At 37.7% G+C, this 16,669-nt stretch overlaps 2 protein-coding genes across 2 annotated transcripts; one reads left to right on the forward strand and one right to left on the reverse strand.

The window, feature by feature from the left end:
* Positions 1-10,522: 10,522 nt before the first annotated feature.
* Positions 10,523-11,396, reverse strand: LOC110779304 (uncharacterized). The gene is made up of 3 exons (XM_021983833.2): positions 11,240-11,396; positions 10,984-11,072; positions 10,523-10,848 (listed from the first exon to the last, which is right to left on the reverse strand). Exons 1-3 carry the CDS (start codon positions 11,261-11,263, stop codon positions 10,692-10,694), a joined length of 270 nt encoding a protein of 89 aa, XP_021839525.1. The 5' UTR covers positions 11,264-11,396; the 3' UTR covers positions 10,523-10,691.
* Positions 11,397-12,576: 1,180 nt separating this feature from the next.
* Positions 12,577-14,827, forward strand: LOC130465523 (uncharacterized). The gene is made up of 4 exons (XM_056834317.1): positions 12,577-13,138; positions 13,211-13,483; positions 13,565-14,031; positions 14,117-14,827. The coding sequence occupies exons 1-4, from the start codon at positions 12,577-12,579 to the stop codon at positions 14,825-14,827; spliced, it is 2,013 nt and encodes a 670-aa protein (XP_056690295.1).
* Positions 14,828-16,669: the final 1,842 nt, after the last annotated feature.

The following is a 16,669-nucleotide window of genomic DNA, read 5'->3' on the forward strand; positions in this document are numbered from 1 at the left end:
GTGGCAAAACAGATAGGTTTACCTAATAAGACCTTAGACGTACCTATCTAAATGTGTGTAGGATCTTACGATCCTACCTCGATAAAAATTTTGAGTGGTAGGATCTTAACACGATCCTACGGACCCTACGATCCGATCCAACGATTCAATTCAACATACAATATTTCAAGATAATAAATTATTTTTCTTATTACTAAATACTACGTAGTTTATAATCACATATCATTAGAAATATCATATTTTTCAATCAATACATTAATTATAAAAAAAGAAGTATCATTTTTACTAAAAAATAAAGAAATTCATATAATTTTATCAACTAAGATTTGAAGTTGGTCATAACTAAAATCTAAATTTCAACAAATTTGCGCAAATCTTATTAATTGCACTTGAATCTGCACATGTACATCATATGTGAGCAAAAAAAATGATTTTTAAGTATTAATATTACTTGAATACATGATTTTACATTGCATTTTAATAATATAAATCTTATTTTTTACTATTTAGTAGGATCTTACGATTCTACGATCCGATTCTACCGATCCGATCCTACCCCCCTTCAACGATCCAACGTAGGATCCCGATCCTGACAACCTTGTTCTAGACTATTAGCAAAGGCTTTGCTTACCTAAAATATTTTAGAATTGAGTCTAAATACATAATGTGCTTAATTCTTCAATGATTTAAGGATCTTGGAATCATTTTATTCACACCTGCCGGAACAATAAATTCGAATAAAATGCCAATAACTTGTTTAAATTGCATGATTGCTTTAATTTTCAAGTTATTACTCATGATAAATGTTAAGACTTTGCATGCTTTAATGTATGTTTTAATTATTGTTTATAATTAAATATCTTGCACTGCAGTAAATCCTTTTAGAAAGGTAACAGTAAATTTCCTCGATTGGTAGTGAATCCAAGAACGATTCACGAAAATGAGAGAAAGTGAGCAATTTAAAATGTACGTTTCTTATAAAGACTTTTATGGTTGTTTTCGAGTATCAAAGTCGAATGGCAAACCGATTGGTGCTTGTGAATTCAAAATACAATGTAGTTTTGAGATCATAAAGCATAGAGTTTAAACGCTCAGCTTTACCAATGGTTAACAACCTAATATCTTTGTCCATTTAATTCTCGAATGAGTCTAGTCCCTAGACATTCGAATAGATCGATGCTTAGAAAACTTTAGAAGCTTCTGGTAAGAGCATCTAGTTGAAACATAATATTCAACATAAATAAAATGGTAAGAACCTTGTTTGAGTGACATTGGACATGTCTAACAAAGTATAAAAGTCAACACTAGAGAAGTCAATTCTTAGGACTATAAGAAAGGGTACAAGAAATAGGAAAATAAGGAACAAGTAAAAGGAACTTACAATTCCGTTTCTACCTATAAAGTTTATGTTTAAAGAAAAAGTAACCTAGCAATAAAACTTCCTTGGTATTATATACCGCTTGAGGTTCTTACTTCGGTAATAACTCAAACAATGGAAGCTAGGCTACACTATTGACCTACAAGTGGAAAATGAAGCATGGCAATGCTACATTAGTTGTAGGGTCATCTGGTTTGTTTAAGTCCTTTCAAAGGTTGGAACTTAATGGCTATTTTGTTCCATGATCAGCATACCTAAATTTCTGTTTTCAAACACAGAAAGACTCACATTCAGAAGAACAAAAACAATGTTTGTTTGTTTGTTTATTTGAATTGAATGGTCATTTACGGGTTGAGTCAATATGCTTGATTAAAACAAACAACTCTTTGACAATAATAGCTTTACTAGGTTTAAATCAACCCCTTGATTTAAGTTCCACTAATCTTTGGCATTATTGCTTAGACCATATCAACAAGTTAACATTCAAAAGCTCTATTTTGATGGAATTTTGAAAGTTGACTGATTTCTAGATCATTCAAAGATAAGTTAGTCTTACTTGTTGAAAGTAACAAAAGATATGAACTATTGTTAGAACCCCTAGACAATAGAGTTCAAAGCTAAAGAAAGATTTTATGACTTTATTATTTCACCAAGGTTTGAGAGTGAATATTGGTTTATTTACTCAAAGTGATATAAGTTTGAATCTGTTTGGCTAGTTCAAAGATTCATAAGTATAAAATCCACATGGCAAGAAATCATAAAGATCTAGGTTAAATCATGACGATGATTACTTTAAGACCAAAAATGATCATCAATGATTGTGTGTTGTAATTTCACGATCTAGCTCCATAAGATATGGCATATCTACGTTGGAATGATCGAAGCCAATTAGTACTTGATTCGATCAATGATGAATCATAAAGATTTTTCCTATAATTTCTAAACAAAATGCTCAACTACCATCAAACTAAACCAAATTCGTCAAAGCTATTGAAAAGTAATTTCAAAATATATTTTCAATAATATATATCTAAAGAGTTGCTAAAATCAGTGGGAGCTTAGTGTTTGTTATTCAACAAACTAAGGACCAAGTATAGATATATGTTTTATTGTGATTTATTCAAAAGAGACACAAGGGTATTTTTTCTACCACGAATTTCTGAGAACATAATGTTTGTTTGCTCGAAATAATGTCCTTTTGGAGATTCGTTTCCAAAATGACAAGTGGGAGAAAATAGACCTCGAAAGTCTTCGAGGCGAACAACAAACATAAACGGACGTTCCGGGGGCTTTTAGAAGTTCTTCAGACATCCGAACACTTATTCTTTAAGGACTTTAGAAGTGGCTTTAAAGAATAGACATCTCTTAGAAGACTTTACAAGTGCTTCAAGGAGAACGGAACATTCAAAGGACTTTCAAGTGGCTATTGATATTCTATTGTTTGATGTTCTATACCCAAGTAGGCATAGAGTTCAAGTCACTGAAACCATGAGATTCTTCTATTAGATAGTGAAGAAACATGGAGTTCAAGTCACTGAAGCTATGAGATTCTTCTATTAGATAGTGAAGAAACCTACAACTTGCAGTCAAACAATTATCATGTAGATTAATGAGTTTGTGACCTGTAAGAAAACTATAACGAAACCCAGATTCCCTAAAATGGTTAGAGGCCATATATAGACTCAAATGTTTTAGATGGTTAAAGGCCATAAACGTAACCAATGTTTTGATGACAAAATTGAAAATTTGTTGATTTGCAAGAATAGGTTAACCTATTGGTTGCAAATTGGTTTTAAGGATAAAAACCATCAAACATGGAATTGTGTTCACGCACAAAGCTAGATTAGTTGCTACAGGTTACAAGCAAATTCACGACGTGGATTGTGTTGAAACCTCATGCATAATCGTAATGCTCAAGTCTATAAATCAAGCAATGATTGCATATTGGTACATATGACAATTGAATGACAAAAAATCTTCCTCAATCAAATATTGGAAGAAACTATGTACATGGCATGTCATAGGATTTGTGGATCCTAATAAAATACTTGAAAAGGAAAGCTAGCTTATGAAATCTAAGTACAGATTTAAGCAAGCGATTGGGAATTGAAACTGTATTTTAGTGAAGCTGATAAGTATATTAGTTTCATAAAAAGTACATAATTCTTATAGATATATAAGAAGTTTAGTGGGAGTACGTAAAACTTAATTGGTCCTATGTGTATCACACACATATCTCTCTATTGTGAAATAACATTCAGATGCTAAATGACTTAGATTTGAAAATTATTCATCAATGATGGACCAAGGCGAAACTTAGTACATATTGGGTTTTAAGATCTATTTACAAAGATCTTATATTATTGTTTTGGATTAAGTAATGGAATTTACTAAATCAAACACGAAAGACTCCATTGGAGATATTCGACCCATGTGAATAAATCTAAGTAATAAATGTTTGAACTATGTATAAGCATTTACTAAGTTAAACATCAAAGAATCTAATGAGATTCTTAACCTATTTATATGTCAAAGAATTTAGCTGAATTCAGTATCTACTGAAATTGAATGAGCTAAAGTTACATGAATATAAATCAATTGGAAATTATTCTGCAAACGAATTTATCATGTTTGATATAATATGAGGATCGCCAAAAATATATCGTATGGCTTTAGGCATGACGAACATATACCAATCTCTATTGATCTAAGTGAAGTTCAACTAGATTGAGATCAAGAAAACCTTATGGTACTTGAAAAGGTACATAGGAATAGTTCTTGATTCAAGGAAATAAGGATATGCTAAATATTGATGCTACACGCATAAACACTGGCAAAGGATCAAGCAAGATCCCTTTGGAGTTAACCATTGGAAAGGACGAGTTGTATAGCATAGTGTTTCGAAATGGCAACATGGAAGAAAGATCATGAGTTGTTGCGTGGGAAATTAAATATTAATTTCTATGTTCTAAGATATAGTTGGAAAGCCTTCCACATATCTGTGAACTTCTTGGATAAGTAAATCCAAACAAAGCATCACTAGCAACCTATACAGTTAAAGTAAAAGTACTTATTGCCTAAGAAGCAATAAAACATGGTTGTTTATGTTAAAGAGTTCTTCACTGAACTTGGGTAGATCACATGTCTGCTGACTTGATGGTTCTTCATTGCGAAATGTGTAGAACCACTATTGTAGCAAGAAAGACTAGATCACAAAATAAACATAATCAAAATATCTTATTATCCTATCTCGAAGAACATTCGGTGAAAAGGATATTAAGACTGGCAAAGCATGATAACTAAACCTATGCAACAAGTGAGAAGCAACACTCACATTGTAGCACTAGAAATCAAGAATATCTTTGAATTCCATGAACTGTTTTAAAGATGGGTTAGAGGCCCATGGTTGTAAAACATTGGGGTTGAACATTTATCATATATGAAATGTATTTTCATATTCCATTTGATCTTGGTTTAGTATTAAATGATGAGTCCTTTCAATTTGACAATATATTCAAGGTAGACTGTCAGGACCAGTCCCGTGACTAAGAAATGTCTATCAAGTGAACTTGAATGTCTAAAGTTGAAAAACGTCCCTAGTCGGAGTTTTCTATAAAGGTGGACGCATAGAAAACGCTAGACGACTAGAATGCAAGATGACTAGTAGTTCTGTTTCTTGAACTATGTGGACATGGCAATGTCGCAATCATTTGCATAGATACTTACTTTGGGAAGACTAGTATCGGACAGACCTATGAAGCTTTACTGTAAGAGATGAGAATATGTCTTAAGTAAATTTCATTAAAATTATTAGACACTAATCCTCAATACCTGAGTGATTTGAGATTACTTGTTTGAGAAATGGTTACTTTGACGTTGTCAACCGTCGCACCGTAAAAGGAGGATATAACGGCAACACTCGGGTAATCACCTATCAAACGAAGTCTAATCTCAAGATCGCAAGATTGGGATTGTCCTCCCATAAATCGGGGTGAGATGCTGAAAGTTTTACAAGGCCACTCGGAGAGCTAGAAACTGTAAAATGCATGGTCGTGCTCAGATGAATCATAGGCTATGATTATCTGTTTATTTGATCAGTTGAACTCTGAAACCGAGAAATACCTCTGGACATAATAAGGATGACAACTCTTACCTTATGTTCATGAGCAAGCATCAAGCGACAAAGGAATTAGGAAATGCACACTTGTCCCTAAAGACAAGTGGAAGACTGAAGGAAATAATTCCCTTGGTCCAAGTATGCATTCAATGATAAGTCTAATAAATGCGGTTCGGTATTAATTAATTATACAAGTTAATAATTCATTGAAATCAAGTGAACTGTATGCCTAGCTTGAGGCCGCTTCAGTTCAAGTGGAATTAATAATATTAATCCACAGCTTACTCTTGACTGAACCTGTAGGGTCACACAAATAGTACGTGAACGGATCAAGTATTTAAGTGAATTAAATACTCCATTTATGGATATTCGGAATAGACGGATCTCGGTTCCAGTGGGAGCCGAAATCGTCAAAAGGCAAATTTTGAATACTCCGGAAAACGATGATATTGCCGGAAACGGAAATATGGATCGTATCGGAAATATAAATATTATCCAAGTCGTAGATGTTGCCGGAAACGAAAACATGGTACTTATCGGAAAATATTATCGAAAATGGAAATATTGCAGGAATCAGAAATATTGTCGGAAACGGAAATATTGTCGGAATCGGAAATATTATCGGAATCGGAAATATTAAATATTTGTTCGAAACGGAAATTAATTTCGGAATCGGAAATATTAAATATTGTTCGAATCGGAAATGAATTCCGGGATCGGAAAATTAATCGGAAGCGCGACGTACAAAATAAACATCGGACGAGCTTTCTAGACGCTAGGCCCAGCACGAAGCTAGGCCCGCGCCTAGCGAAGCCTGCGCACAGCAGGCGAGCCAGCAGCCCGCCAAAGCAAGCAAGGCCCAGCCAAGCAACGAAGCAAGGCCATGCCCAGCATGCGGCAAGGCCAGCAAGCTGGCGCGCCCTTCGTGGGTGCGTACCAGCTGCATGGCCGAGCCAGTCCACCGCGAGCGGGGGTAGGCCCCCTCGTGGGTTGTTCGTGCGTGTTTGTGTGTTCGTGCATGTTACTAATCCTTAAGCGTTTAGGATTTATCCGATTATACTATTTTCCTGAAACTACTAGAATTAGTTGTTGAGTTAAACACTAAAATTAATAGATTTAATTCGAATCTAATTCTAATAGAATTAGATAAGTTGAATCCTAGTAGGTTTCTAGTTCCGATAAATCCCACCCTATAAATAGGTGATGGCAATCACAATTTATAATACATCAATTCAAGTATTCATATAGTTTTAAGTTAAAAACTAAAGTTAATAATTTGCCACAAAATTATAATTAATACCTTAGGCTAAATTCTAGTTAATTGAATCTAAGGCGGATCCGAACGTGCTGTGGACTATCTACTGAGGGACTACACTTGGAGTCCTAAACTTGTTCTTGTTCGGTTCGGGAGCAGCTAGGGAAGGCACGCTACAAATGTATGCATCCTAAATTATGCTAATTGTTATGTGGCAATTAATTTGGATTTTTATGGTTTTTCCGCATGAAATATATGTTTTATATTTGTCATAACCTAACGGTATGTTGCACCATTAACATTTGCAGTCCTATACTCTCCCCACAAATCTATATGTATGAGATCAAAAATACTCTTTGCAATATTTTGACTCATAGGTAAAGGCAACCTATGGTGTTTAGCCACAGAACAAGTATCACACACAAAACTTGTAATAGATTGACAATTGCAAAACTCAAATGCTTCAGTTGTGATAAAGATCCATGTCCCAACATAGCATGAATATCATCCAGAGTGACTGAATTATTATACATAATAACTTTGCAATTACTAACTGAGTTTGTAGATAGAACATCATTATGTTCCTTCCTATTGCTATGAGTATTTACTTCCTCCTTGCTTGATAAACTGAATTTTTAATGACCATTTGCCTTCTTCCCATAAGCTACAACTCTCTTTCTTTCAGGGTCTTGAAAAATACACCCATCTTCATCAAACACTTCCTTGAGTTCACTATTTCAATTAGTTTACTCAAGGATAAGAGGTTGTGTTTAAAATCTGGAAGATATAAGACATCAAGAAGCCTTATTTTTTGTGCCAAAATGACCACACCAATCTTATCAACCTTCCTGAGTGTTCCATCAGGAAGCATTACATTCACAGCTTTCTTTAATAATTTTAAATCATTAAATTGCTTTATGTTTCCAGCCACATGGTATGAAGCTCCAGAGTCAATAATCCATGAGTTGCAATCAAAGGTTTCATGAAATACAACTGCATTGGAAGCAGAGATTATACCTGCAAAGTTACTCATGTTACTTCCTCTAGTCTGAGAGGTTCATGCTCCTTGCTTGTCTTGGAAAGCCTTTATAACTTCTTGAACAACTGCAGAAACCAGACTGCTATCAGATTTGTTGTTGTTGATATTTGCCTCTCCATCATCATCAAAACGAGTATCCTGCATCCCTTCAGTACCTACATTAGCAACCATTTTGACTCCAAATTTTCCTTTGGCTCAATCCTTTGAACCATTCAGGGTATCCTATTATTTTAAAACACCCTTCTTTGGCATGACCCTTCATACCACAATGGTCACCTTTAAGATCCATTTTCTACTTCTTGAAATCTTTGAACTCCCGTTTCTGAAAACCTCCAGCATTCTGCTTGGCATATGCATTCCATGGTCCAGTTTACTTGCATAAAAAGCACTCATCTCTGTGTTTTGTTGGACCATCTCTCCTGTAATTTTCTTTTGCCTCTCAGCTTGGAGAAGCAAGTTGTAAGCTTTATTTACGGGAAGAAGTGGATCCATACTCAGGTAACTAGTTTTCAACTGATCATAGCTTCCTTTTAGACCCATCAAGAACTTAATGAGTTTCTCAGATTGTTGTAATTCAAACATCTTATTAACTAGATTACAGGTACATTTCTGAATAGCTCCACAACTGCATTCAGGCATTTCTTCCAACAATGAAATTTCATCCCAAATCATCTTTAACTTGCAATAATAATCAATAATCACTTACAGAAAGATTATTTTGCTGGAATTCCCAGAGTTCCTTCTTGAGCTGAAACAGTTATGGTGCATTTGTCTGGCCATACCTTTCGAGGAGCTCAACCCAGACTTCTCGTGCCGATTGTATGGAGTTCACGCTTCCTACTATTTCAGGTTTCATAGTAGCAAACAAACAAGATCTGGTCATGTAGTCACATCTAGTCCACTTTTGTATTTCATCAGCACCTTCAGTTGGCCTTAGATGCTTTCCTTCGAGAAAAGTCATCTTGTTCTTTGCTCCCAGTGTTATCTTAACATTTCTGCTCCAGTTCAAGAAGTTGTTACCATCAAAGATTATGCTCCCTAATGGTATAGAAGAATTCTCATTACAGCAACAAAAAGAGGATCTTTGTAAGGATTCAAAGTTTGAGATGTTGTTTCAGTCATTTTGAAAGAAAGTTTCAATCTTTGGGCTGATTTTGTAATGAAAGAACTATGAGATTAAATGTTTGTAAAGGATTTAACTTAGTTGCTCTGATACCATGAAGAAATTTGAGAATAAATTTCTTAAAGATTTGATTTTTTCTGTAAATACAGTTTGTTTTAAGAAGCAAATTTGCTCCTTTGGTTTTGTGTTTTCTGTATTAATTTTCGGCCTTTTGGTTGTCCCTCCATCAACTTAGGGATTGTAACTTAGTACAACAACATATATATATATATAGACAAAAAACCAGTAAATGTAAAGCAAAAGAAATCCTATGTGCTAAGCTATACTATAAGAAAGCTAATGCAACATTAATCTAAAACCTATTGTTGATCCTCATATTTTCTTCTAACGTTTACAATTTCCACTCCATTTCTTTTCCTTTATTCTTTTTTTTTTCTTACACTCACCCACATTTTCACACATTTCTCTTACTTTATTCATATTTTATTATATACATCCACATTTTTATACAATATTTCTCTTTTATCTTAATAGTAACTGTAAATATCATTTTGAAACGGATATAGTGGATTATTAAAATCGTCATATAATAGTACAAAATATTAATTTAGTCTCTTTTTAAATTCTAGAATTATTTGTAAAAATTTGAGTATGCCCCTTTTAAAAAAGTGTTAGACGGTTTATAGGAGACTGGATATTGAAAGATATTTTTAAAAAAAAAATTCTCCATATAAATTTGAGGATTAATATCGATCTTGATTTCTATGTTACAAACATGGAAAAAAAAGTACTACTCACTCCGTCTCTTTTTGTTCTTTACGTTTTCCTTTTTGGGTGTTCTAAAATGTTTTTTACATTTCCATTTATATTATCTCATAAATGCCTTAATATTCTATTAAAACTTGTGTCAAATGATTATTTTAACCAATGAAATTCATTGGGTCATTTAATCTCTTGCACTTTTCCATTGGGACATTAAATTTTTCTCATTTTCCCAATATCAGAATTTATAAATAAACTTAATTTGCCTTGTTTAAATAAAAAAAAATAGAGAAATCTCTATGCATAATAATTAATCGTTAAAACGAGTGCAAAATAAGAACAAAAAGAGACAGAGGAAGTATCTATTTTTAAAAGGGTACTACTCAATATTATGATGTATGCACCATGTGGCTATCTCATAAAGCGTGTCGTTATATGTCATCCATATACGTACTTACGTATAAAAAATTAAAACTATTAGAAGATAAATCTAACACACAACTTTATGTCCAAATAACTATTTAGATAGACTTTACTTGTGCTATATGCCTATATTAACTTACATGTTATATTTTCAAAAAGAAAATATATATACTCCGTAGTAGTTAAGTGTTCATTAATTTCGCGTATAAAGTCATGACCACTCAAATCCAAGGGTTGGGTGGATGCCAACTAATTTAGTTGGTAAAGTCTTGAACGGATGGTATTCAAGACTTAAGATCGAATCATGTTTACATTAATTATAACCTTGCCCTTTGTGGCTCTCTCTACACCCAAAAAAACCCAAGGGTTGGGGCCTGGGGGCATGACCTAGCCCCAAAAACTAGTTATTGCATTAAAATAATAAGTATAAACCAAACCCCAAATAAATACTTGGTATTACAAATTTATTGAAACAAATACTTGGTACTACACAAAAGATGGATGGATCTCATTCTCATAGTACAACAACGGTGAAAAAAATAAATTATTTGAATAATTCTATGACAAATAAATCTTGATTGAAAATGGTATGAGCTAGTTTTTTCCAGTACTGTTAGAGAAAAAGTTATTAATGGTAGGCATAACTTCTGGTGAACGAGTCCTTAAGAACTTGCGAAAACCATGCTCTGCATATTTCTCTCCTTCTTCATAGTTCTCCAATACTGCCGTCGTTCTATGAGCTTTGTTGATTCTATCAACAATAATAATAATCACAATAATAAATATCAATAAAAAAAAACATAATTAACCTTATACTACGTACATAATACGTACGGATTACGGAGTAGTATTATTGACGGAAAATAAAAATAAAAAAGTAGTGTACCTTACATCAGGATTTAGAAGCACATTTCTTGTTAGTTGAAATATGCACATACCGGTGACAAAGGACATTGCTGCTATTAGTGGATATACCTGTAAAATTGATCATCAAACGTTACCCTTTATAAATTAATTAACAAATTAGCCGATATATTAACCAGAATCGAGTAAATGAAGAAGAAATAATCCTGGTTGTACATCATATAAGTAAGATGCAATTGGTTACACATTGTTACAATAATGTGTGAAGAACAACTTACATCGGGCTTGATCCAACGTCCCATGGTGGAATTTTGTATGAAATATAGATTGATCGACCCGACTTTTGTATATAGTTTTTCTCCTTTTTCTAGTAAATACTTGTATGTCGATCGTAAGTCAATTTATGTATAAAACTAGCGTGTAATGTTTTTAGTGCATACAAATTTCGTAAAATACTGTGGGCTGAAACTTCTATCTTTCCATGTACGGAGTAATTGAATTTGTAAGACTAACTTAAAAACTAGGTGCTTCAGCCTCTTGTTTTTGGTGCAAGGATATGAAGTTTGCCTCCTTTTTGGTCAAACATAACGACCAAAATTAGAGTTTTACGGCCGATTAAACTTTCTTGGTCAATTAGTGTTTATGCCAAAATTCGTATGGAGACGACTTTCGGCTAGGATCGACACTAACTAAGCAAAGAATTAATAACACAAATAAAGGAGACACGACGCCGAGAAGTGTTGACGCGGAAAACCCAGGAATAAGGTAAAAAACCGCGGATAGCTATGAGGCTATCAATCCACTAAGTATTCTATATGATTGTTTATGCTCTTCTTTTCTGAGGATTGATATTGAAAATCTAAAGTACAATGATGAACGCTAAAGACAGTTGATCGCTTAAGAGTTTAAGTGCTTGAGTGAATGTGTCTTCATCACGCCGTTCTTTATGCTTTTATATGCCAAATGCTAACGGTTCTATTGGTTGGGAAGATCCCTGGAAGATAGGGATTCCTCCTTGGCCGTTGCTCACGTCTTCAACAAACTCCCTAATCTTCGGTCAAAGCTTGGACCTCTTCCCATCTTATGACGGCGTGGCCCATGTTGGGCTTCTGGGCTTGGAACTTGACCTATCTCCTCTTGTCGCCAGAGCCTTGTCGCTGGTCTTACGTCGCCCAGGCTTTGTCGCCTGTCGCTTCACTCGACAGGCTCACTTGACACGACGCCACCTGCGACACGATGATACCTGGATGGCACGACAATATCAGACGTCAAAGCAGTTATGTCGTTAGTCCAATAAAGTGGGATAACAGTTTGCCCCCAATTGTGAGTTTGCGGAGTGCATACAAAGCAAAAGAAACAATTCAAAATTTCAAAAAGTAAACCGTCTACAACCGTCCAGTTCGTGGGACGGAATCGTTCCGATTCTCGAAGTAATAAATGCCAATTTTTCGCGACATGAAATAAAGTGTCTTAGAATTTTTCGAAGGAAGTTTCCAGATCTGAAAACAAGAGAGAGAAAAGGAAAGGAGGAATTGCTTTCGTTGCTTCGATTTAGCCATACCCAGGTAAAATTTCGATCATTTCCTTCGATTTTCTTGTAGATTTTAGTAGAGCGATGGCAAAAACTAGGCCGACCGTGGTTAAGGATAAGGAAGATGTTGGGGTTAGTCGGGCCAAGTCACTCAACCCGATCTACTCTACTGTTGAGGATCCAGCGGCTTTTATAACTCTCGCCGGTCTGCCGCCGTCGGCTGAAGTGAGGATTCCTGGTCAAGAGGATGAGGCCAAGGATTGCCCGGAGGGTTATGTGGTCATGTATGAGTACCCTTTTATTCTGGGGTTTTTGTTTCCTTTTACACCCTTGGCTAGATCTTTTGTTGAGGTGTTCAATTTAAGCCCTAGCCAATTGATGCCCCAGATCTGGCGTATTTTTACTGTAGTGCATAGGGTTACTTCGGGTTGGCGAACACCGTTTGACTTGGCTGATCTGATGCATGTTTATGATTTATCCTTGAAGGAGTGTTGTCGGTATACTTTGGTGACGAAGAAAAAGAAGAAGAATTTGTGTGTCGGGTTAGCTGTAAATGATAGGGGTTGGCAAAGTCGTTTTGTTTATGTGAATAAGGCGTCTCTGGGAGAAGTAGGAAACTTCTTAGTGGAAGGGTGGACGACGGAAGGTACTTTATGTTTCTGTACTTTTGATTTATGATGTTTTACTGAACGTTGTCTTACTTGGCTTTGTCTTGCAGTTGTTGATACGTCGTTAGCTGGTTTGAACTCTGACTCTCACGATAAGTGTTTGAGGTTTCTGGGTTGTTCTGTCGTGGAGAGATCGTTCAGCCGTGACGGAGGTCGTTTGGGAAGTCAAGAGGGGAGTCAAGTTGGTGACGTTGACGAGGAGGAGGCTGGAGACGAGACGATTTGCTTAGTTCGTCGTCGACGGAGGTTGGACTTACTCGAGGAAGTCGTTGCAAATTCGTCGTCTGCATCAGAGGAAGAGTTTGAGATGGCTAACACATCAGGTATTTTTGGTTTGGTTTCTTATATGCTTTGGTTTATCTACGGGGTGTGTTTATGATGGTTTCTCGCTTTGTTTGTTAAAGAGAATACGCTGTCGTCTAAGCCAGTGTCGAGGATGTCACAGAGCGAGATGATGGAACGAGCGAGGAAGCGGTTGAGGTCGAACAGTAACGCTGGTGGGCAGGGTGGTCAGGCGATGCCTCTCGTGCCTCGTTATTCTAAGATAGGTGCGTCGCCTGAGACGCCCGTTGTTATAGGGGGTGAAGGTTTTCATCCTCTATCGTCGTCGTCGCCGCCGAGGCCGTTTCAGGTGTCGTCGACTGCTGTTGCTGCGACTAGGCCCCCTGCTGCGTCGGCCAAGAAGCGTCCTGCTGACAAAAGTTCCGTCGAGGATACTGTTATCACTCTGCCACCGAACTTCTTGGGCGACGGTGAAGATGCCGTTGTTTGGCCGCATGCAGACCGATTGATATTTCCCTCGACGTATCAGCGTTATCATGAGGTCGTACCTCTTTCTGTCGCGTCGGACGCTGCTGAACTAAGCCTGCGGGTAAGTGTATTTATGTTATTTTATTCAGTTCATAGTATTTGTAAGCGCGTCGTGTGTCGCTTTCGTGACATGTTTTTCTTTACAGGCGTCACAGGCTGCTTTGGCCGTGCGTAGGCAGTGCTCCTTGTTGTGCGACGAGCTTATCTCCTCGAAGAACCAAGTGGCTATGGCGAAGAAGGCGGCGACTTCTTGGGAAGGTAAGTGGATGGCTTCTGAGAAGAAGTTGGTCGATCTTGCTGCGGCGGTTAAGTCGAAAGACGAACAATTAAAGGGCAAGGACGACCAGATTGCTGACGCGTCGAAGGAGTTGGAAAGGGTAAAGGGGGAGTTGGCGTCGACCGTGGAAGAAATGCAAGGGTTAAGGATTTTATACGACGCTTTGCAGGAGGAGTTTAAGGATTGCGAGGCTTTGGCTGTGTGGAGGACGAGGGCGCAGATGATGTTCTCGTGTTTGAAGGGGGAGGTTAGCCTCTGGCCATGCCAAAAAGAGGTGGATGACTACCTTGCTAATGGTGGTACCCTTGAGGAGTTGTCGGTGCCGGTGGTGGACGCGGATGAGTTGGCGATGGAAGCCGACACTGCTGGTACTAACGGAGCTGATGCCGATGTCGCCCCTCTAGTCGAAGACGTTTCTTCCGTTGATCGAGAGGGTGAAGCGTCCATGGAGCAAGGCGAGGGAGATGTTCCCGTCGTCGCCCCTCCCGAGGTGGATTTGGCAGACGCGACGGTCAATGTTGACATGCCCCCGATATCGGATCAAGTTGTCTCGACCCCTCTTCCAGACGAACATATGTAATGGCTAGTTGATGTTTTATGTAATAGTTAGTGGTATGGATATTTTATTTTATTTTGTTGTATTTTGGATGTTTTTACTCGTCGTCGATGGCGGCGGCGAGGTGTTTGGATATTTTGTGTGTTTGTGTTTTCTCTTGATGATGTGAAAGTCGTGGCCTTTGGGGTCGCGCGTTGTGTGGTGTTTGTGATAAATTTGTTTTTCTTTTCCTTAGTTGTTTGTTTCTTATGGTTACCCCGTCGTGTAGTAGATGCTTTGCAACCAAGTGGAACTGTCAAGTAATAAGTATTGGATCGACTGATGTGTAAAATCATACCTGCGCTGTTTTTTTTGCTGTTTCTCGCGCTTTCGTCCTGCGTCGTACGTCGTTGTTTCTGGCTACCATTCGTCGTGTGTCTTGTACTCTGCAAAAGAAAACATGGGTCGCTAGGAGGATTGGCCGTTGGGGATGCCAACGGCCCTCCGATGCTTAAGTCAGTAATGGTTTTTAAACGGAAATAAAACGATAAAGAAAAATAAAGACGACGATACGATGTCTGATAGAATTGGTTACGACGAGATTTCAAAAATGGTAAAGTTTAAGATGTGTTGCGTTCCAGCTTCGGGGGACCGATTTGCCATCTTTGGTAATGAGTCTATATGCCCCCTTTCCGGCGATTTTGTCGATCAAGTACGGTCCCTCCCAAGCTGGTGCTAATTTACCTGCGTTTAATTCTTTCGTGTTTTGGAATACTTTGCGCAGTACCCAATCTCCTTCTTTAAACATCTTCACTTTGACATTTTTGTTGAAGCATTTTGCCACGATCTGTTGTTGTGACGCCATTCTTATCAATGCTGCTTCCCTGAGATCTTCTGTGTTGTCGAGGTTTTCGCTGAGTTCTACGTCGTTTTGCTCCGGCGTCATGAGTCCATATCGTGCACTGGGCAACGTCACTTCAGGGGGAAGTACTGCTTCGCACCCGTAAACGAGTGAGAAGGGAGTCTGTCCTGTTGCCGTCCTAGGCGTCGTCCTGTTGGCCCATAGGATGGATGGTAGTTCTTCTGCCCATCGCCCCTTCTTGTCGTCCAACCGCTTCTTCAGCGACGCGATGATCGTTTTGTTGCTGGATTCCGCCTGTCCGTTTGCTTGGGGGTATCTGGGCGTCGATGTTTTTAGCTCGATGTTCCACGTTTTGCAGAAAGCTCTTGTTTTGTCGCTGATGAATTGTGATCCGTTGTCGCAGATGATTTCTGACGGTATTCCGAACCTGCATATTATGTTAGTCCATATGAACGAGCATACCTCTTTGTCCCTTACTTGTTGGAATGCGCCTGCTTCTATCCACTTGGAAAAATAATCTGTTAGGGCTAACATGAAGACCTTTTGTCCTGGGGCGACGGGCAATTTGCCGACGATGTCCATCCCCCATTTCATGAAAGGCCACGGAGTTAGGGTTGGGTGCAAAAATTCGGATGGTTTATGTGTCATACCTGCGTGTCGTTGGCACTTGTCGCACTTGGATACGTACCTCATGGCGTCCTTAAGCATTGCTGGCCAATAGTATCCATTTCTTTTGATTCTGGTTGATAAGCTTCGTCCTCCTTCGTGTCCTCCGCATTCTCCTTCGTGGTATTGTTTCAATAGTATTTCCCATTCGATTTCTTCGGCACATCGCATCAACATTCCGTTCGCTGATCGCTTAAATAGTACGTCCTGCAAAATAACATATCGTGAAGCTTTGAAAAGTATCTTTCTGGCGTCTAGTCTGTCGTCGGGTAGAGTTTCGTGCTTTAGGTAGTCGAAGATGGGTTTGGTCCAGCTGTCTGTGTTTGAGGTTGATAGGACGAGGCTGGCGTCTTGTGGTA

Source organism: Spinacia oleracea, chromosome 1 (assembly GCF_020520425.1).
Source record: "Spinacia oleracea cultivar Varoflay chromosome 1, BTI_SOV_V1, whole genome shotgun sequence".
Classification (NCBI taxonomy): Eukaryota; Viridiplantae; Streptophyta; class Magnoliopsida; order Caryophyllales; family Amaranthaceae; genus Spinacia; species Spinacia oleracea.